Here is a 23,471-nt window from a genome sequence, read left to right on the forward strand (position 1 = left end):
TATGTCCTTTAAGATGGGACATATTTTGGTGGAACCAGCCATCTATCTAATGTCTGGGGAAAGAATGGTCGGGCATGTTGGATTTTAATATGCCCAATCCTTATGTTCTTAAAGGAAGTCTGTCACCCCAAAGTGCATATTAAACTAGCTATACTGTGAGAGAGAATCTTCAGAGAGGGCGGATTGAATAAAGAGGAGCTACAAGTATAGAATTTCCTCTTTGCCTACTGCTCCTCTCTGAAGCTGCTCGCTACGGGTGTATCAGTGCAGCGTTTGGCGGCCACAAAAAGAAGCCAGGACTCTGATACGGTGTACAGGCAGCGTCAATGAGCATAGTTCAGGCAAAGCGCGTTTTTGGCAAGCGAGCGCTGTCAATTAGAAAAATGAGGGAATCTAACGAAATCCTTGGCCATGGCTACGGTGCACTGAAGACTCCCCTTAAGGAGCTGCTGCCAGAGATGTCTGGCAGCAATTAACCCTTTTTTCTAATTGAGGAAAAATACAAAACCAGCTGTTCATGTGTACAGTGGCATGTAACAGTTTGGGCACCCCTGATCAAAATTACTGTTATTGTGAACAGTTAAGCAAGTTGAAGATGAAATGATCTCTTAAAGGCCTAAAGTTAAAGATGACACATTTACTTTGTATATTAGGCAAACAAATATACATATTTTCATCTTTAACATTTTAAAAATTACAAAAAGAAAAGTGGGCTAATGCAAATGTTTTGGCACTCTGCATGGTTAGTATCTAGTAGCGCCCCCTTTTGAAGGTATCACAGCTTGTAAACGCTTTTTGTAGTCAGACAAGAGTCTTTCAATTCTTGTTTGAGGGATTTTCATCCGTTCTTCCTTGGAAAATTCTTCCAGTTCTGTGAGATTCCTGGGTGGTCTTGCATATACTGCTATTTTGAGGTCTAGCCACAGATTTTCAATGATGTTCAGATCAGAGGACTGTGAGGGCCATTGTAAAACCTTCAGCTTGTACCTTTTGAGGTAGTCTATTGTGGATTTTGAGGTGTGCTTAGGATCAATGTTCATTTGTAGAAGCCATCCTCTTTTCAACTTCAGCTTTTTTACAGATAGTGTTATGTTTTTTTTCATGAAGAATTTGTTGAAATTTCATTGAATCCATTATTCTCACTACCCGTGAAATTTTCCCTGTACCATTGGCTGCAACACATCCCCAAAGCATGATTTAGCCACCCCCATGCTTAATGGTTGGCGAGATGTTCTTTTCCTGAAATTCTGTGCCCTTTCTTGGTCCATGTTCAGTGTGTTACACACCATGATCCCAAACAGCACAATGACTACTTTTCTCCTGTTAAATAGGCAGACTAACTGCTTACAAGTTTGTAAACACCTGTAAAGTTAATTACTGGACACACCTTAGTTTGACATGTCCTTATGGTCACATTATTGTCAATCTTTTCTAAAAGTACCATCATTTTTGTCCAGGTTATTTTCACTAGTTTTTTTTTCTGTTGAACCACAATTCAAAAGCAATATCTGATTTTCATTAGTTGATAATCAGTAAATTTAAATTGAAAATTACTTGTCAGTTTCAAGTTATGTCAGTGACCATTGTGGGTTTTTCTTACTTTAACAGAAGGGTGCCAACAATTTTGTCCATGTGTGTACATATTGGCTACTGCTGTAAGGAATATAATTGCCTATTACGCTATTCCATCCCCTATCTTGTGGTATAGTGATTGATTCCAGCCACATGGAGGACAAAAAACACTTGTTTTGACCACATGGGGGCTAAAATAGCACTATGAACACCCTTGACATGTTCACTTGGAGCTTTTTCGGTGTAAGTGCTAAGTCGACATACTCTAAAGTGTATGACCAGCTTTTTTATAGCCTACCAAATGTACGATGGCACGACACTGGTGAAATATGGAATATAATTCTGACTGCAGGATTAGACTACACAGAGTTTGTTTGCAGTCATTAACATGAAAAAATATAGGTCTGCATTGAAGCTGTAGACGTAACATGATATTTTCAAATAGAATTATTTACAAAGTTTCTTTATTTCTTTTATTTTGTCTACACTGAAGCGACATAAAATTGTAACAAAGGTGGACCTAACCTTTAAAGTATACTTGCCTTTATGGTAAAAGCAACCAATTGTAGGGTGAGATAACATTGTGAGTATTTAGCCTATACATATACTAACTCTGAGGCGGACTCAATGCATGGGAACATCATAGAGATCAATAGCATTTCAGTGCTCACATCAGCACTGTTAATGGCAGCTGTTGATGCTGAATGAAGGCAATGTCCTTTAAAGATGACCAATCCGCTCTGCTGACATTTCTGTTTTAGTAAATGCTTGAAATCTACATTAAATGACAATTCTGGAACATCTTTTCTTAGAGCTCCATGTTGTGCAGTTCCTTTGTTATTTTTTTTACAGATCTCTATGAATAAATTGTCAGCTGGGTGTTACCAGTTGGGGGGCGTGTGAAGGTCAGACTGGAGTGCCAAGGGCCCACCAGTAGCCAACTCCAGGGCCCCAATTTTCAGCTACATGCAAATGTGACATTATTCTCAATCACAAATTTATATAACAATGAACTGGGTACATGAATAAGATGCTACTTTTGTCTATACATAGTGATTCAAGTATATAGTACCAATTACTGCTCATATAAGAGTGGCCCACCGGAGGATTCTCCTGCTCTCCGGTGGGCCAGTCCAAGCCTTTGTGTCTCTGACCACTCCTTGACATTTTCAGTGCTACCAGTGTCATGCTTTGTAGGAACATACCCCTTTGATAAGGGGGTAATAGCAACACCCAGTTGGCAGTTTATTCATAGAATTCAGGAGGAACACAGACAAATATCACAGTGTGCAGTATTGAGAAAATAATGCAAGACTTACTAAAAGAGACATGTCAGGAGCACTTCTTTTAAGGGACCATATCCACTTAAAAATGTTGAGGAGCTAATATAGGTTTTTGTAGAAAAAACAACAGGATAACTTGTAATTCATTTGTTGAAACCCCTGCTTAATTTGGGCTTAGCAGTCATCGGGGCGGTCCTTAATCAGTGACTGATAACCTTCCATATATATTCAGAGATAGGTGTCAATCACTTAGAAGGACCTCCCACTTGACTACTAAGCCCAAAATGAGCAGGGATTTTAATGAATAAATTACAAGTTGCCCTGAATCTTTTCCTACAAACTCATATATCAATCTGCTCAGCCCCTGGGCTCTATAACAAGATGCAGGCAGATCAGACCGAATGTTCGAAGGAACAGGTTCCCTTTGAAATGGAAATAATATTGAAAAAGAATTATAGTGGACGAGTCTTATGATTATCTGATCAGAACATAATATGTGGCCATTTTGTGACTCTTTCATACAAGTGGCATGACTTCCGATTGCAATGAGATCTAAAATGACGCTGGCAGTCTCTATTGAGATCAATAAGGTCAATCAGATTTTTTTCTTCCATCACAAATACCAAAATGGCCAAAAGGTGCCCGAACGCAAATGTGAAATGAGCCCAACAGATGACTAATAAACTTCTCCCATAAAAAAATAAAATTATTTGCGCTGGGGCACCTGTTGGCCATTTTGATATTTGTGATGGCAGAAAAAAATCAGATTGACCTTGTTGATGTCGCTAGAGACACTTTACATCCCACAGCAATCAGAAGTCAGATATTGCATGAAAGAGTCACAAAATGGTTCCAAAAACTGTATAAACGGAACAAGCACACCCTGTGCTAAAGAAATCACCTCGATGTTGAAATACATGTCTCATGATGCATAGACACCTTCTCCCACAACACTCAGCACAGATATTGTACATCTTTTATTGTCTGGTAGGAACAGATAGGGAAGCCCCGGGATTCCCAGTCTTGATTGAAGCAATATTAGTCGTCTTCCTGTCCGACCTTGTAAAAAGTCCACAAACACAAGCACGTCCAAATAGAAATATTGCAGTAAAAATATCAAAAGTTTATCATACTAACAAAAAAAAACACATTCATTATCAGGTAGGTAAACCTTGAGATGAATCCCCTTGTTCTTTGACAGGATACACTGTGTATTAAATTTATACCCCTCCAAAAAAAAGAAGAAACGGTTATTGCACAGTACAAAACCCATGTATGCAAGTTTTTTGCTTTGGCCCCCAATATTGTTTGGATTTTTTGGGAATTCTCAAAGCCGCCACAGGCAGATGAATGATATCATTCTAATAGGACACGAATTATTGGCAATGTCCCCATGAGGTAAACCAATAAAAGGTCCCACAGCAGCACAAAAGTCTATAAAGAAATGCAGCAGGTGTTGGGTGGTGGATGCGGCTTTTACATTTGAAGAGAATATTTCTGAATGTTAAAGAGAATTTTGTTACTGACAATGTAGTGAGGGCCATCAAACACTATAACCGTGGCACAAAAGAAAACCCCAAAAACAAAACATTTGCTCAATGGCTTGACATAACCTCTACGACAAAACTTTATTGTATATGAGCTGATAGCGCAGCACGATCTATAGACTCCCGTCAACATATGGTTTGAGGATGGCTGGAAGAATAGCAATGGCGCCTTGATACTGGACCAGGTGACCATGCCTGAGTCCCATGTGGATCACTTCTGAACACCTTGCTATGAAGTGATTGATGCGGAGATGAGGAGAAGCTCTGGACTAGCTCGAGAGCACAGAAGATGTATCATCACGGCATTACAAAGTTACTTAGACCAGGCTACCGGGCCATGAGATCACGCTAAGTGTGACTTTGCTCCTTTGTTCTTTCAACATTGGGACTAGAGCTGAGTGGCTCATTCCTACGGTAGATAAACCATTAACTGCAACAATCATGTCTCCACACCTGCAAGAGAAGATATATCACATGTAGATAGAAATAAGAGGTTCCAAAATCAATCCATTGGAAAAAAAACAAAAAAACAACATACATGGGAAAAACATGCAAATTAGCTTTCTTCTGGAAGGAAAGAAAACTTTCTTGTCTGTGCCACCTAGTGGATTTAGCTGCCCTATATGTCAATGTCTGATCTTACAACCCCTTCCTGTTTTAGTTTTTTCCCTCCCCCTTTTCCAAGAGCCATAGATTTTATTATGTTTCTGTTGAGGTAGATGTACCAGATTTTGTATTTTTGGGAAACAAGTTGTACTTGTAGTTGAATGGCACCATTCATTTTACCATATAATGTATTGAAAAAAAACCCACAAGATTTCCAAGTGTGGTGAAATGTTGAAAAAACAAATACAATTTCGCTATTTGTTTTGTTTTTATGGTGTCCATTGTGCAGTAAAAATAACCTGGCAATATGATTTTACACTTCAGTGTGATAAATTTAATAACAAATTTGTATAGTTTCTTTTTTTATATAAGTGATAAAAAAAGAATTCAACAATTTTATATAACAAAAATAAATTGATTGTTTCATCAATTTCTGAGATCTGTAACTTTTTTATTTTTCTGTTCATGGACCTGTGTGAGTGGTAGGTTTTTTGTGTGGAAATAGAAAGCTGATGTTTCTATAGATACCATTTTGCAGTACATAAAAGTTAAAGTTTTTTTATGGCTTTTTATTGCATATTTTTGGGGTACCAAAAAATGAAATTCTGCTGTTTTAATTTTTTTTCTCTTTATGGGTTAATTAATTACATATTTTGATTGGACTTTTATGGACATGACAATACCAAATTCACTTTTTTTTAAGGCAGGAGAAAAGGTTGATTTGAAACCTTATATTTTATTATTTTTCAAACTTTTTTTTTTTTACTTTATTTTTTAGATCTTTTAGGGGACTTGACACTGTGATTATATATGTATATACAGTTGAAACCATAAGTTTACATACACTATATAACAAGACACATATGCATGGTTTTCTCATTATCTGACATGAAATCAGAATAAATCTTTCCCGTTTTAGGTCAATTAGGATTACCATAATTTTTAATATTTGCCAAATGCCAGAATAATGAGAGAGAGAATATTTTAAGGCATTTTTACTACTTACTGCAAAGTCAAAAGTTTACATACATTTCATTAGTATTTGGTACCATTGCCCTTAAACTGAATGACATGGGTCCAACATTTGGGATATCCTTCCACAAGCTTCTCACAATAGTTGGTTGGAATTTGGGCCCATTCCTCCTGACAAAACTGGTGTAACTGATCCAGGTTTTTCAGTCACCTTGCTAACTCCTGCCTTTTCAGCTTTGCCCATAAATTTTCAATAGGATTGAGATCAGGGCTTTGTGAAGGCCACTCCGAAACATTGACTTTGTTATCCGTAAGCCACTTTGTTACCATTTTGGCAGTATGCTTTGGGTCATTATCCGTTGGAAGATCCATTTCCGCCAAAAGCTTTAACATCTTGGCTGATGTCTTCAGATGTTGCTTCAGTATTGCCACATAATCTTCTATTCTCATGATGCCATCTATTTTGTGAAGTGCACCAGTCCCTCCTGCAGCAAAACAACCCCACAATATGATGCTGCCACCTCCGTGTTTCACAGTTGGGTTGGTGTTCCTAGGCTTCCAAGCTTCTCCCTTTTTCCTCCAATTGTAACGATGGTCATTATGCCCAAAAAGTTCAATTTTGGTTTCAGCAGACCACAGGATATGTCTCCAAAAATTAAGGTCTTTGTTCCTGTGTGCATTTGCAAACATTAATCTGGCTTTTTTGTATTTCTTCTGTAGTAATGGCTTCTTCCTGGCAGAGTGGCCTTTCAGCCCATGTTGATACAGTACTCCTTTCATTGTGGTTATTGACACAATCTGTCCAGCTTACACAATTATCTTCGCAAGGTCTTTTGCTTTGGTCCTTGGGTTGATATGAACATGTCAGACCAAAGCACGTTCATCTCTGGGACACAGAACCTGTCTCCTTCCTGAGCGGTATGGTGGCTGGACATTCCCATCTTGTTTGTACTTGCGTATAATTGTTTGTACAGATGAACGAGGTACCTTCAGATATCTTGAAATTGTACCCAAGGATGAGCCAGACTCATGCAAGTCCACAATTCTCTTCCTGATATCTTGGCTGATTTCTTTAGACTTTCCCATGATGCTACACAAAGAAGCAGTGTGTTTCAGGTGTGCATTAAAATACAACCACAGATGTGTCTCTAATTAACTCATATGTTGCCAAAAAATCAGAAGCTTCCAAACACACCAAACATATCACATCATCATATGGGCAGTCTAGAATTGTTTAAAGGCATAGTAATCTTAGTGTATGTAAACGTTTGACTTTGCAGTAAGTAATAAAAATGCCTTAAAACATTCTCTCTCTCTCTCTCATTATTCCGGCACTTGGCAAATATTAAAAATTATGGTAATCCTATATGCACAGTACAGACCAAAATTTTGGACACACCTTCACATTTAAAGATTTTTCTGTATTTTCAGGACTATGAAAATTGTACATTCACACTGAAGGCATCAAAACTATGAATTAACACATGTGGAATGATTACAATCTTGGCATTCTTTTGATGAGCTTCAAGAGGTAGTCACCGGAAATGGTCATCCAACAATCTTGAAGGAGTTCCCAGAGATGCTTAGCACTTGTTGGCCCTTTTGCCTTCACTCTGCGGTCCAGCTCACCCCAAACCATCTCGATTGGGTTCAGGTGACTGTGGAGGCCTGGTCATCTGGCGTAGCACCCCATCACTCTCCTTCTTTGTCAAATAGCCCTTACACAGCCTGGAGGTGTGTTTGGGGTCATTGTCCTTTTGAAAAATAAATGATGGTCCAACTAAACGCAAACCGGATGGAATAGCATGCCGCTGCAAGATGCTGTGGCAGCCATGCCGGTTCAGTATGCCTTCAATTTTGAATAAATCCCCAACAGTGTCACCACCAAAGTACCCCCACATCATCACACCTCCTCCTCCATGATTCACTGTGTGAACCAGGCATGTAGAGTCCATCCGTTCACCTTTTCTGCACAAAGACACAGTGGTTGGAACCAAAGATCTCAAATTTGGACTCATCAGACCAAAGCACAGATTTCCACTGGTCTAATGTTCATTCCTTGTGTTCTTTAGCCCAAACAAGTCTCTTCTGCTTGTTGCCTGTCCTTAGCAGTGGTTTCCTAGCAGCTATTTTACCATGAAGGCCTGCTGCACAAAGTCTCCTCTTAACAGTTGTTGTAGAGATGTGTCTGCTGCTATAACTCTGTGTGGCATTGACCTGGTCTCTAATCTGAGCTGCTGTTAACCTGCGATTTCTGAGGCTGGTGACTCGGATAAACTTATCCTCAGAAGCAGAGGTAACTCTTGATCTTCCTTTCCTGGGGCGGTCCTCATGTGAGCCAGTTTCTTTGTAGCGCTTGATGGTTTTTACAACTGCACTTGGGGACACATTCAAAGTTTGCCCAATTTTTCGGACTGACTGACCTTCATTTCTTAAAGTAATGATGGACACAAATTTTTCATTACTTAGCTGCTTTTTTCTTGCCATAATACAAATTCTAACAGTCTATTCAGTAGGACTATCAGCTGTGTAGCCACCACACTTCTGCACAACACAACTGATGGTCCCAACCCCATTTATAAGGCGAGAAATCCCACTTATTAAACCTGACAGGGCACACCTGTGAAGTGAAAACCATTTCCGGTGACTACCTCTTGAAGCTCATCAAGAGAATGCCAAGAGTGTGCAAAGCAGTCATCAAAGAAGAACCTAGAATATAAGACAATTTCAGTTGTTTCACACTTTTTTGTTAAGTATATAATTCCACATGTGTTAATTCATAGTTTTGATGCCTTCAGTGTGAATGTACAATTTTCATAGTCATGAAAATACAGAAAAATCTTTAAATGAGAAGGTGTGTCCAAACTTTTGGTCTGTACTGTATATACTAGCTATGGAACCCGTTCTACACCCGGGTGGCAAGCATTTTTATTGGTACACTTTTAATTTTATCAATGGCGCAGGAGTCAGCACGTGCGCATACCGCGCTATCCTGCACTATTTTTTTTTAAAGACATTGTCTGCGAATTTGCATATACAGTGTCTTCAATAAAATGGCACCATAGTGTGTTATGCACACGTGCTGACTCCGGCGCCTTACTGCGCAGGTGTCACTCATCCCTGCTTCAGACAGAAGGACGCATCCAGCATATATATGATGTACTGAGAATACAGGGGGGTGTACTCACTTACGCTTAGCGCTGTGTGTATAACGTACTGAGAATACAGGGGGGTGTACTCACTTAAGTTGAATGCTGTATATATAATGTACTGAGAAAACAGGGGGGTGTACTGACTTACGCTGAGCGCTGTATATATATTGTATTGAGAATACAGGGGGTGTACTCACTTACACTGAGTGCTGTATATACAACGCACTGAGAATACAGGGGGGTGTACTTACTTATGCTGAGCGCTGTATGTATAATGTACTGAGAATACAGGGAGGTGTACTCACTTATACTGACTGCTGTATATATAACGTACTGAGAATACAGGGGGGGTGTACTCACTTATGCTGAGCGCTGTATGTATGACTTACTGAGAATACAGGGGGGTGTACTCACTTATGCTGAGTGCTGTATTTATCACGTACTGAGAATACAGGGGGGTGTACTCACTTATGCTGAGTGCCATATGTATAACATACTGAGAATACAGGGGGGTGTACTCACTTACACTGAGCGCTGTATGTATAACATACTGAGAATACAGGGGGGTGTACTCACGCTGAGCACTGCATGTATAACGTACCGAGAATACAGGGGGGTGTACTCACTTACGCTGAGCACTGTATATATAACGCATTGAGAATACAGGGGGTGTACTCACTTACTCTGAGCGCTGTATGTATAACGCACTGAGAATACAGGGGGGGTGTACTCACTTACGCTGAGCGCTGTATGTATAACGTACTGAGAATACAGGGGGTGTACTCACTTATGCTGAGTGCTGTATATATAATGTACTGAGAATACAGGGGGTGTAATAATAATAATAATAATAGTTTTTATTTTTATAGCGCCAACATATTCCGCAGCACTTTACAAATTTTAGGGGGGACATATTCAGACAATACAGAATAAGCATATCTCATATCGAAAGGAGTGAGGGCCCTGCTCGCAAGCTTACAGTCTATGAGGAAATGGGGGAGACACAAAAGGTAAAAAGTACATATATTGTATAATGCAGCCTTGATATACTAAATAGGATAAATAATACATGGACTGGTCGCCTGCCAGTTTGTGTACAGTCCTGACTGAGGCTATTAAGTGCATGGTTGGTATGAACCTGAAGTTGAAGAAGATTTTAATATGGGGGAAAACTGGGACGGACTGAGTGTGTTTAGGCGATACACCAGTCTAAAGAGATGTGTTTTTAGGGTTCGCTTGAAACTGTGGGTATTGGGAATTAATTGAACTGTCCTGAGTAGTGCATTCCAAAGAATTGGCGCAGCACGCGAGAAATCTTGGAGACGGGAGTGGGAAGTTCGGATTATGGAGGATTTTAGTTTTAAGTCATTTGCAGAACGGAGGGCACGTGTAGAGTGGTAGACTGAGACAAGGGAGGAGATGTAGGGGGGTACTGAAGCATGGAGCGCTTTGTGGGTAAGCGTGATAAGTTTAAATTGAACTCTATATTGGATGGGTAACCAATGCAATGACTGGCACAGGGAAGAGGCATCGGTGTAGCGGTTGGCGAGGAATATGATCCTGGCTGCTGCGTTAAGGACGGATTGGAGAGGGGAGAGTTTAGTAAGAGGGAGACCGATTAGTAGAGCGTTGCAATAGTCAAGACGAGAATGAATAAGAGCTACAGTAAGAGTTTTTGCCGAGCCAAAGGTGAGAAACGTCCTGATTCTTGAGATGTTTTTGAGGTGTAGATGACATGAACGAGCGAGTGATTTGATGTGAGGAGTGAAAGAAAGATCTGAATCAAAAATGACCCCAAGACAGCGGACTTGTTGCTGGGGAGTAATGGTTGAGCCACAAACAGAAATGGCAATATCGGGCACAGGTAGGTTAGTGGAGGGAGGAAAGATGAGTAGTTCAGTTTTTGACAGATTCAGTTTTAGGTAGAGGGAGGACATAATGTTAGACACAGCAGAAAAACAATCACTGGTCTTTTGTAGTAATGCAGGGGTGATGTCCGGAGCAGAGGTGTACAATTGGGTGTCATCAGCATAAAGATGGTGCTGAAAACCGAATCTGCTGATTGTTTGTCCAATGGGAGCGGTGTATAAGGAGAAAAGAAGGGGGCCTAGGACTGATCCTTGAGGAACCCCGACAGTAAGAGGAAGGAGAGAGGAGGAGGAGCCGGCGAAAGACACAGAGAAGGAGCGGTCAGATAGATAGGAGGAGAACCAGGAGAGAACAGTGTCCTTGAGGCCAATAGTGCGGAGCATAGTGAGGAGGAGCTGGTGATCCACAGTGTCAAATGCTGCAGAGAGATCCAGGAGAATCAGCAGGGAGTAGTGACCATTAGATTTAGCTTTTAGTAAATCATTAGAGACTTTAGTGAGGGCAGTTTCAGTAGAATGTAAAGAGCGGAAACCAGATTGTAAAGGGTCAAGAAGAGAGTTGTCTGAGAGATAGCGGATGAGACGGGAATGGACCAGGCGTTCCAGGAGTTTAGAGATAAAGGGAAGATTGGAAACAGGTCTGTAGTTGGCCGTGCAGTTCTGGTCAAGGGATGGTTTTTTAAGTAATGGTTGTATACTGGCGTGTTTAAAAGAAGAGGGAAAGATACCATATGAGAGGGAAAGGTTGAAAATTTTAGTTAGGTGAGTGGTGACAGCTGGAGCAAGGAACTGAAGGAGATGTGAGGGAATAGGGTCACTGGTGCAGGTGGTAGGACGAGAAGATGCAAGTAGCCTGATCACTTCATCTTCCGTGACTGGTTCGAAGTCAGAAAGTGAGCAGGATACAATGTGGTGGGGGAGAGCATGCATAACATTTGGGGATTGGGAGAAAATTTCCTGTCGGATATGGTCAATTTTTTCTTTGAAATAATTGGCCAGATCGTCAGCGCTGAGGTCGGTGGTTGGGGCCTGTGTTGTCTGATTGAGGAGAGAATGAAACGTGTCAAAGAGTCGTTTAGAATTATTGGAAAGTGAGATGATGAGGTTGTTAAAGTAGGTTTGTTTGGAGAGGTGAAGGGCAGAGTTATGTGTTTTCAGCATAAATTTATAATGGAGGAAATGTTCGGGCAGATTTGATTTTCTCCACAGCCGTTCAGCGCACCTGGAGTACCTCTGGAGAAGACGTGTTTGAGGTGTGTGCCAGGGTTGTACTCACTTATGCTGAGTGCTGTATATATAATGTACTGAGAATACAGGGGGGTGTACTCACTTACGCTGAGCGCTGTATATATAATGTACATAATGTACTGAGAATGTAGGAGAGTGTACTGACTTAGGCTGAGCGCTGTATGCATAATGTACTGAGAATACAGTGGGGTGTACTCACTTACACTGAGCGCTGTGTATATAACCTACTGAGAAAACAGGGGGGTGAACTCACGCTGAACGCTGTATATATATAACGTACTGAGAATACAGGGGGTGTACACACGCTGAGTGCTGTATATATAACACACTGAGAATACAGGGGGTGTACTCACTTATGCTGAGCACTGTATATATATATAACACATACTGAGAATACAGGGGGAATACTCACTTACGCTGAGCACTGTATATATAACGTACTGAGAATACAGGGGGGTGTACTCACTTACACTGAGCACTGTATATATAATGTACTGAGAATACAGGAGAGTGTACTCACTTACGCTGAGCGCTGTATGTATAACATTGAGAATACAGGAGGTGTACTCACTTACACTAAACACTGCATATATATATAATGTACTGAGAATACAGGGGGATGTACTCACACTGAACACTGTATATATATATATACAGTGCCTACAAGTAGTATTCAACCCCCTGCAGATTTAGCTGGTTGACACATGCGGAATTAACTTGGCATTGTGACATTTGTACTGTAGATCAGCCTGGAAGTGGGAAATGCACTGCAGCAAAATTTTTTTTTTTTTTTTTTTTAAAACGTTAAAAGTTAATTCAGAGTGTCATTTATTATTCAACCCCTCAAACCACAAGAATTCTGTTTGGTCCCCCTAAAGTATTAAGAAGTAGTTCAGGCACTAAGAATAATGAGCTTCACATGTGTGGATTAAAGATTTCTTTTGCCAGCCTTTTCTGACTATTTAAGACCCTCCCCAAACTTGTGAACAGCACTCAGACATGGTCAACATGGGAAAGACAAAGGAGCATTCCAAGGCCATCAGAGACAAGATCGTGGAGGGTCACAAGGCTGGCAAGGGGTACAAAACCCTTTCCAAGGAGTTGGGCCTACCTGTCTCCACTGTTGGGAGCATCATCCGTAAGTGGAAGGCTTATGGAACTACTGTTAGCCTTCCACGGCCAGGACAGCCTTTGAAAGTGTCCTCCCGTGCCGAGGCCAGGCTTGTCCGAAGAGTCAAGGCTAACCCAAGGACAACAAGGAAGGAGCTCCGGGAAGATCTCATGGCAGTGGGGACATTGGTTTCAGTCAATACCATAAGTAACGTACTCCACCGCAATGGTCTCCGTTCCAGACGAGCCCGTAAGGTACCTTTACTTTCAAAGCGTCATGTCAAGGCTTATCTACAGTTTGCTCATGATCACTTGGAGGACTCTGAGACAGACTGGTTCAAGGTTCTATGGTCTGATGAGACCAAGATCGAGATCTTTGGTGCCAACCACACACGTGACGTTTGGAGACTGGATGGCACTGCATACGACCCCAAGAATACCATCCCTACAGTCAAGCATGGTGGTGGCAGCATCATGCTGTGGGGCTGTTTCTCTGCCAAGGGGCCTGGCCATCTGGTCCGCATCCATGGGAAGATGGATAGCACGGCCTACCTGGAGATTTTGGCCAAGAACCTCCGCTCCTCCATCAAGGATCTTAAGATGGGTCGTAATTTCATCTTCCAACAAGACAACGACCCAAAGCACACAGCCAAGAAAACCAAGGCCTGGTTCAAGAGGGAAAAAGTCAAGGTGTTGGAGTGGCCTAGTCAGTCTCCTGACCTTAACCCAATTGAAAACTTGTGGAAGGAGCTCAAGAATAAAGTCCACATGAGACACCCAAAGAACCTAGATAACTTGGAGAAGATCTGCATGGAGGAGTGGGCCAAGATAACTCCACAGACCTGTGCCGGCCTGATCAGGTCTTATAAAAGACGATTATTAGCTGTAATTGCAAACAAGGGTTATTCCACAAAATATTAAACATAGGGGTTGTATAATAATTGACCCACACTTTTATGTTTAAAATTTAATAAAATTCAACTGAGCAACATAACTTTTTGGTTTGTAAGATTTATGCTTCTGTTCATAAAACCTACTCTCGTTTGCAGTTTGAAGGCTCTAACTTATTTGCATCTTATCAAACGAGCTAAATCTGCAGGGGGTTGAATACTACTTGTAGGCACTGTATATAACGTACTGAGAATACAGGGGGGTGTACTCACTTACACTGAACGCTGTATATATAACGTACTGAGAATACAGGGAAGTGAACTCACTTACGCTGAACGCTGTATATATATAACATACAGAGAATACAGGGGGGTGTACTCACTTACGCTGAACGCTGTATGTATAACGTACTGAGAATACAAGGGGGGTGTAATCACTTACTCTGAGTGCTGTATATATAACATACTGAGAACACGGGGTGTACTCACTTATGCTGACTGCTGTATATATAACAAAATGAGAATACAGGGGGTGTACTCATTTATGCTGAGCACTGTATATATAACACATACTGAGAATACAGGGGGTGTACTCATTTATGCTGAGCACAGTATACATAACACATACTGAGAATACAGGGGGGTGTACTCACTTACGCTGAGCGCTGTATGTATAACGTACTGAGAATACAGGGGGTGTACTCACTTACGCTGAGCACTGTATATATAACGTACTGAGAATACAGGGGTGTACTCACTTACGCTGAGTGCTGTATATATAATGTACTGAGAATACAGGAGGGTGTACTCACTTACGCTGAGTGCTGTATATATAACATACTGAGAATACGGGAGGGTGTACTCACTTACGCTGAGCGCTGTATGTATAACGCACTGAGAATACAGGGGGGTGAACCCATTTATGCTGAGCACAGTATATATAACACATACTGAGAATACAGGGGGTGTACTCATTTATGCTGAGCACAGTATACATAACACATACTGAGAATACAGGGGGTGTACTCACTTACGCTGAGCGCTGTATGCATAACGTACTGAGAATACAGGGGGGGTGTACTCACTTACGCTGAGTGCTGTATATATAACATACTGAGAATGCAGGGGGTGTACTCATTTATGCTGAGCACAGTATATATATAATACATACTGAGGATACAGGGGGTGTACTCACTTACGCTGAGTGCTGTATATATAACATACTGAGAATACGGGAGGGTGTACTCACGCTGAGCGCTGTATGTATAACGTACGTATATATAGTATATGGAACAAATAATGTCCTTCTATGAAGTTCAAGCCACAGGCTCGGCTTCACTGGAGGACAAAGGTGGCATCTATGAGGTCCTTCATCAGGAAGGCCAACAGAAGTCTGTGTGCGCGCACTGGATATTGCGTCATTTAATTTCAAACTCCAGTCGTTGCTGTTACAGGCAGATGTCGGCTGTGTAACACAGCTGCCATCTGCCAGGTATGGTACAGGCTCAGCTCCTGAGGTCGCTACATACATGGCGACCTGATATAGGATGCACTATTATACAGGGTGGGCCATTTATATGGATACACCTAAATAAAATGGGAATGGTTGGTGATATCAACTTCCTGTTTGTGGCACATTAGTATATGGGAGGGGGAAAACTTTTCCAGATGGGTGGTGACCATGGTGGCCATTTTGAAGTTGGCCATTTTGGATCCAACTTTATTTTTTTCAATGGGAAGAGGGTCATGTGACACATCAAACTTATTGAGAATTTCATAAGAAAAACAATGGTGTGCTTGGTTTTAACGTAATATTATTCTTTCATGAGTTATTTACAAGTTTCTCTTTGTTTACAGCCATTGACATGTCGCAGAGGTTAACACGTGAGGAGCGGATAGAAATTGTGTTGATGTCTGGTGAACGCAGTACCTGGGTCATTGCAGCAGATTTCAATGCAAGACACCCTACGAGACCACCCATCTCCCATGCTACAGTTAGCAAACTGCTTGCCAAATTTCGTGAAACAGGTTCAGTGTTGGATTTGCCAAAATGTGGACGCAAGAAAACTGTCACTAGTGAAGAAACATCAGTGGCTGTCCTAGCTTCATTCAGCAAGAGCCCATAGCGTAGCACTCGCCGCACGTCACTGGAGAGCGGCATCAGTCGAACATCCCTTCGGCGGATATTAGCTACTCACAAATGGCACCCTTACAAAATCCAGCTGGTGTAGCATCTCAACGAGGATGACCCAGATCGGCGCACTGAATTTGCAGAATGGCCAAAATAAAAATTGGAACAGGACTCTCAGTTTACACAGAACATTATGTTTAGTGATGAGGCAAACTTTTTTGTGAATTGTGAAGTTAACAATCAAAACCACCGCTATTGGTCTGACACTAACCCACAGTGGATTGATCCCTCTAAGACTGTTGGAACACAAAAATTGATGGTATGGTGTGGTATATGGGGGACAAAGATAGTGGGGCCATTCTTCATCAATGGAAACCTCAATGCCACTGGATATCGGAAATTGCTACATGATGATGTGTTGCCCTCTTTATGCACTGAAGATGGCACGTTCCCTGAGTTTTTCCAACAAGATGGTGCACCACCACATTATGGGTGTCAGGTCCGAGCATTCCTACATGAACAGTTTCCTGGAAAGTGGATTGGTCATCGTGGGCCAGTTGAATGGCCACCAAGGTCTCCCGATCTGACCTCCTTAGACTTTTATCTTTGGGGTCATCTGAAGGTAATTGTCTATGTTGTGAAGATACGAGATGTGCAGCATCTGAAACAACGAATACTGGAAGCCTGTGCTAGCATTTCTTCTGCTGTGTTGCTATCAGTGTGTCAAGAGTGGGAGAAGAAGGTTGCATTGACAATCCAACACAATGGGCAGCACTTTGAACACATTTTATAAGTGGTCATAAACTTGTAAATAACTCATGAAAGAATAAAGTTACGTTAAAACCAAGCACAACAGTGTTTTTCTTATGAAATTCTCAATAAGTTTGATGTGTCACATGACCCTCTTCCCATTGAAAGAAATAAAGTTGGATCCAAAATGGCCGACTTCAAAATGGCCGCCATGGTCACCACCCATCTAGAAGAGTTTTCCCCCTCCCCTATACTAATGTGCCACAAACCGGACGTTGATATCACCAACCATTCCCATTTAATTTAGGTGTATCCATATAAATGGCCCACCCTGTATAATATGATAGGAAGGTGTTAAAGGGGTTCTGCAGGAATAAAGAAAGGAGAAAGATGTGATTATAAATAAATTCCTAAATACCTTTAATTATAAAATCACACTTGTTTTTTGTAGGGAAGTAATTGCTGTAGTACATCAGAAAAGCCGCTGCCTAGAAACCTGTCCTAGAAGTTTAGGACAGGTCAGGTGCCTGGGAGTATGTGCAGTAGGAAGATGAAGATCCGCTGCTGCATTTCTGATGTACCACAGTGATTACTTCCCTACAAAAAAAACAAGCTTAATTTGCTAATTAAAGGTATCTAATTTATTTAAAATTACATTTTCTTTCATCACTTATGTTTTCTGTTCCCAGGGAACACCTTTAATGACACTTCCAACATCACTATGGATATTTTCCAAGACATACACCCATTTATAAGTAGCTGTTTCGGTGTACTTGCCCTTCATCAGTGCAGAGCAGGGTTTGCTTGGCTGATTTTAATATACTACACAATTCATGATTTGTGCAATACTTCGACAAGGAAAGATAAAACTATAATTAAAAGGCATTTTCCATCAGTGCCATTTCCAACTTTAGGACCATCAGATCTCCGCTAATCTGTCCTGTGCAGACAGGTTTTCGTGGGTATATAAAAAAACACTTGTCAATTTGATTAGTGTCGTAAGAGATGTAATGATGATGCTATAGAATGGGGCACTGTAGTAAGAAGTAGCCCATTGGAGAACCAATCACAATTCCTACATTTTATTCCTACTGCAATTGTTTTTACAAAAAGAGCTGTAGTTTATTTGGTACCAATTTGAATTACAGGAAGCTTTGTGATCACTTCTTATTCCATTTTTTTCTCTGAGTGGGAGAAAGTGACGACGCATTGTATAAAAATTAGCAATTCTAGCATTTTTAAAAAGTTTTATAGCGTTCACAGAGGGAAGGGGGATATTTAAGTAGTTTGACCATAGCAATTAGAGAAGAGCGGACCCGTGGATGTTCAGGTTCGACCGAACTTTAGTCCAAAGTTCGGTCCGGGTACTAGAACTCTACCGACCTTGAATCCGAACCCCATAGAAGTCATTGGGGACCTGAACTTTGGTGCTATAAAAAGCGTCTCTACCTTTCTCTCTGAACTCTGAACACTAAAACGGACTTCCGGGAGAAGCCCATGTTTGGAATTCAGCACCGGACACTAGATGTCTGGTACGAACCCCGAACTTTACAGTTTGGGTTCGCTCATCTCTGATAGCAATGTCAACTTTATTTTTTAGATTTATTTAAAGAGACACAGAGATTTTTTTTCTTTCAGAGTTCGGGCATCCTTTATTTTCAATGGGGTTCGGGTTCTGGTTGAAATTTGGGTACTGTTCTGGTCCCCGAACCAGAATGTTACATAAAGTTCAGGTCGGGTACCAGAACCCGAACTTCCAGCGGATCGCCCATCACTAGTTGTAACATCATCGGCACCAATCTCCTCCTATGAAGTCGGCGTCAGAAAACCCCTCTAACTTGTCAATGCACCTTGACAAAAAGCGTTACCCAACTGCAGACACACAGGGGTCTCAGATGACCCTTTGGCAGGCGGTTGGACATCGCTATTCCAGTAGTAGTTTTGGTCATCAGAAAACCTATATTTGATATAATTTGATATTTTTCTTTTATTCTCTCCCTGTGTGTGCATATTTTGCAGTTTAATATACCACTTACACCAGACTATAGATCTGCTGGATGCTTGTAGGTGTGATTGGAGAAAGCACTATAAATATAGTTACTTTTCTGCCATTAATTCACTGTTTCTATATACAGATACTAGGTGGAGAGTAAAAATAGTCCATGATGTTGCAGGTGGCTTCCTCTGCTGAATCGTACTCACTTAAGGCGTCCGTCATAGTACGCAGGTGTCCCCAGAACTATGGTTTTAATGAAGAAGGGCTGATTTGTGTGGTTCTCCTCATAACCTCCAACTATGCTAAAGCCCCAGCTGCCCAAACTGCTTCTTCTTAAGATGACATCATGGCAGCTATGCAGACAGCTGAAAAAAACAAAGAAAAATATAGTAAAACATTTATAAAATAGTTCATGTATTTATAATTTGTGGAGATTAATTCTGCATATATATATTATATTTTTGACAATATATACTAAACCAATCAAAGAGCAGCTTTCTTCCAGACACAGTGCCACTTTTTTTTCTACAGGCTGTGTATGGTATTGCAGCTCTGCCCTCATTTACTTCAATGGAGCTTAACCGCAACATCAGAAAACAGCGGCACTAAAGCAGATATGTTTCTTTCTGGGTCTCGCTCCTTGTAGGCCAAATGTAGTGGTAAACACTTTTATGGGCACTGTCTTAAAAGAAAACCATTCCTTGTTTTCCAACGCAACCAATCACAGCACGGCTTTCATTTTACCAGAGCTGTTTAGGAAATGAAAGCTGAGCTGTGATTGGTTGCTATGGGCGACAAAGACAGTTTTTCTTTTAGACAGTTTTTATCTTGTCACACAGGTCTGCAATATGGTGGCCATAGAATTTTCTTGAGATTTTTTTTTTCCCCATGATTTTGATAGGAAAAAAAAAAAAAGTGGCATGGTTCATCATCACATGCTGTATTATACAAGTGTGCTCCCTGGAGACATGACGTACAGAAGCGTATCATAGAGGCAACAATAATATGGTCCCATGAAGACCCTGTGTGACACCATACAGGGAACATGGATGGCCAAGTAAATAACAGAACCATGACAACCCTACCGGATTCACACATCACTGTGTCGTGGTCCGAGTACGGACTGTATGGTTTTGTAGTTTTGGCAGCATAAGGCTATGTTCACACATCATGGATTTTTAAGCATTTTTTTAATGCAAATTTTCAGCTGTGTTTTACAGTACCAGCAAAGTCTATGAGATTCCTGAAATCTCATGCACATATCATGGTTTTATTTTGTTCAGTATTTGGTGCTTTGCATGTTTTTTTTGCAAAATAGAGCATGGCACTTTTTTTATAAGCATTTTTTCAGTGTTTTTTTCACCCATTGGAAGTAATGGGTGGTGAAAAAAAAAATCACTGAAAAAACGCAGGTGTCAGGTTTTCAGCATTTTTTGTGCCTAAACCAGAATGAGATTTTTTTTTCACTGAACTCAATGTACATGTATAACAGAGACAACAGGACAGTGAAAAAAACGCTGAAAAAATGCACCAAAAATCCTGAACAACTTCCTGGCAAGAGATCAGGTTTTGCTGCAGAAAATGAACACTGAAAAAACCATGATGTGTGAACATAGCCTAAATCAAATGACAGGTTCCTTTTAAGCGTTCATGTACATTTCCATTTGAAGTAAATAGAATGTAAAAAAACAGCCTGTTCAAGTGGAATAAAATATTCCTGTCTATGCAGCAAATTCAGTGTTCAGCTACTCAGGCAATCAATTATACTAACAGCCGAGCAGTGCAGACCACTTTGCTGCAGGCAACATAATTGTATGCAAATAATAAGCAAGAGTTAATGGCAAATACGACTTTTACAGTTATATATTTTTTTTGCTTACATAAAAATGTAAATCGTGTATTCACAGTAAAAAGGCCATTAAAGTTATATTAAAACTGATAATAGATATAATTTCTACACCAAAACATCTTTTTAGATTTTTAAGGACTCATAAATAGTGATGAGCGAGTATGTTCGGTTAACCCTTTCGGTGAGTATGCTCAGGCGAGCACCGAGTATCTTCAGCGTGCTCGGTGATATGTTTGAATCACTCCCGTGTTCATGATTTGCAACTGTTTGGCAGCTTTAACCCCTTAACGACCTTGGGATTTTCCGTTTTTGCATTTTCGTTTTTTGCGCCCCTTGTTCCCAGAGCCATAGCGTTTTTATTTTTTGGGCAATATGGCCATGTGAGGGCTTATTTTTTGCGGGACGAGTTGTACTTTTAAATGCCATTACTAGTTTTACCATATCGTGTACTGGAAAACGAGAAAAAAATTCAAAGTGCAGTGAAATTGCAAAAAAAATGCAATTCTACAGTTGTTTTTTTTCTTTCCACGTTCACTGGATGCTAAAACTGACCTGCCATTATTATTCTCCATTACAAGTTCGTAGACACCAAAAATCCAAAGTTTGCTTAAAAAAAAAAAAAAAAAATGGTGCCATTTTCCGAGACCCGTAGCGTCTCCATTTTTTGGGATCTGGGGCCGGGTGGGGGCTTATTTTTTGCGCGCTGGGCTGACGTTTTTATTGATACCATTTTGGGGTAGATCCGATGTTTTGATCGCCCGTTATTGCATTTTATTGCAATGTTGCGGCGACCAAAAAATAGTAATTCTGGCGTTTTACATTTTTTTTCTTGCTACGGCGTTTACCGATCGGATTAATTCTTTTTTTATATTAATAGATCGGGAGATTCTGAATGCGGCGATACCAAATATGTGTTTGTGGGGTTTATTTTTTATTATTTTATTTTGAATGGGGCAAAAGGGGAGTGATTTAAACTTTTATATTTTTAATTTTTTTTAAATATTTTTAAGAACATTTTTTTTACACTTTTTGCTTGCTTCTATAGTCTCCATAGGAGACTAGAAGCAGCAACTGTCTGATCGCCTCTGCTACATAGAGGTGATGAACAGATCACCTCTATGTAGCAGAAATGCTCCTGTGCTATGAGCGTCGACCACTAGGTGGCGCTCATAGCGATCTTTATATGACAACCACTGGGGTCTGCTGCAGACCCTGGGTTGTCATGCTCACCCATCAGTGACCCGCGATCACGTGACGGGGTCACCGATGGGCGGGGTAAGTGACGCGCTTCCGGCGAGGCGCTGTTAAATGCCGCTGTCAGAGATTGAAAGCGGCATTTAACTGGTTAACAGCCGCGGGTGGATCGCGATTGTACCCGCTGCTGTTGCGGGCACATGTCAGCTGTAATAATCAGCTGACATGTGCTCGGTTCAGTGCGGGCTCACCGCCGGAGCCCTCACTGAACCGGGGGTGATGGCCTGGGGCGTACTAATACGCCCCAGGCCAGTAAGGGGTTAATACATGTGAGGTATGCTTAAGAAACAAGCATACTCGCCGAAAGGGTTAACCGAACATACTCGCTCATCACTACTCATGAACACTGACGCAGTCACCTAGACTGCCGCCATATGGTGCCATCTTACAGAGATATTCTTTCCTAGAGACAATGCTTCCAGAGAGCATACCTCTATAACATGACTTCTGATGGACATTGCTGCAATTTCTTGTTTTTGTTGTATGCTCTATGAAACCTTTACAATAAGACACTGGAAAGTGCGCTGGATGAAGCAGCACTTGCTACTCGCAGTACAATCCGACCCAGACAACCCTGGCACACGCTGCAAACACATTTTCTCCACTGGTGTGAAAAGCGTTAGTGGAGAAAATAATTTCAGCAGAAGGCTTCATCTACTATAAATTCATGCTCAAAATATATAACTCTACTCTCTGTCTTGCTAAACACCACCCTCATCACATCACTATCTGACAATCCAAAACGACTCTTCGAAATTTTCCACTCCCTCCTTAGCCCTAAAATACAAGTCCCCATCACCAGCCTCAGCGCTGACGAACTGGCCACTTATTTCCACCCCAAAAAAGAAACCATATCTGTCAGGATATTTTGCCCAATTCCCTCAGAGCCTGGATCCCCTTCCCTCCTGCATATTAAGGTCTCCTTCTACCTTTGAAACTGTCACAGAAGAAGCGACCAGGCTCCTCACTTCTTCTCACACTACAACCTGCACCGGTGACCCTATTCCCTCACATCTCCTCCAGTCTCTCTCCCCGGCTGTCACTGCCCACCAAACTAAAATATTTAACCTCTCTCTTTCTTCCGGAATCTTCGCTTCATTCAAACATGCCGACATAAGGCCTTGACTAAAAACAAAACATTCCTCGACCAGAACTGCACTGCTCACTATAGACCTGTCTCTAATCTTCCCTCCCTTCATCTCTAAACTCCTGGAACGCTTAGTCTACTTTCGTCTGATCAGCT

General features: G+C 41.1%; 1 protein-coding gene across 1 annotated transcript in view; it reads right to left on the minus strand.

Annotated features, from left to right (window-relative positions):
- Positions 1-1,010: 1,010 nt before the first annotated feature.
- The window catches only part of LNX2 (ligand of numb-protein X 2), a 188,595-nt gene continuing 166,134 nt past the window's right edge, over positions 1,011-23,471 (minus strand). Inside the window, exons 9-10 of the mRNA XM_073662469.1 lie at positions 19,332-19,490; positions 1,011-4,855 (exon numbers count right to left, since the gene is read on the minus strand). Of these exons, the coding sequence (XP_073518570.1) occupies positions 4,720-4,855; positions 19,332-19,490 (295 nt within the window). The 3' untranslated portion in view covers positions 1,011-4,719. The remainder of the gene's footprint in view (positions 4,856-19,331; positions 19,491-23,471) is intronic.

The sequence above is a fragment of the Phyllobates terribilis genome, unplaced genomic scaffold, assembly GCF_046119375.1.
Source record: "Phyllobates terribilis strain yellow unplaced genomic scaffold, ASM4611937v1 Scaffold_2__4_contigs__length_985480577, whole genome shotgun sequence".
In the NCBI taxonomy this organism is placed as follows: domain Eukaryota; kingdom Metazoa; phylum Chordata; class Amphibia; order Anura; family Dendrobatidae; genus Phyllobates; species Phyllobates terribilis.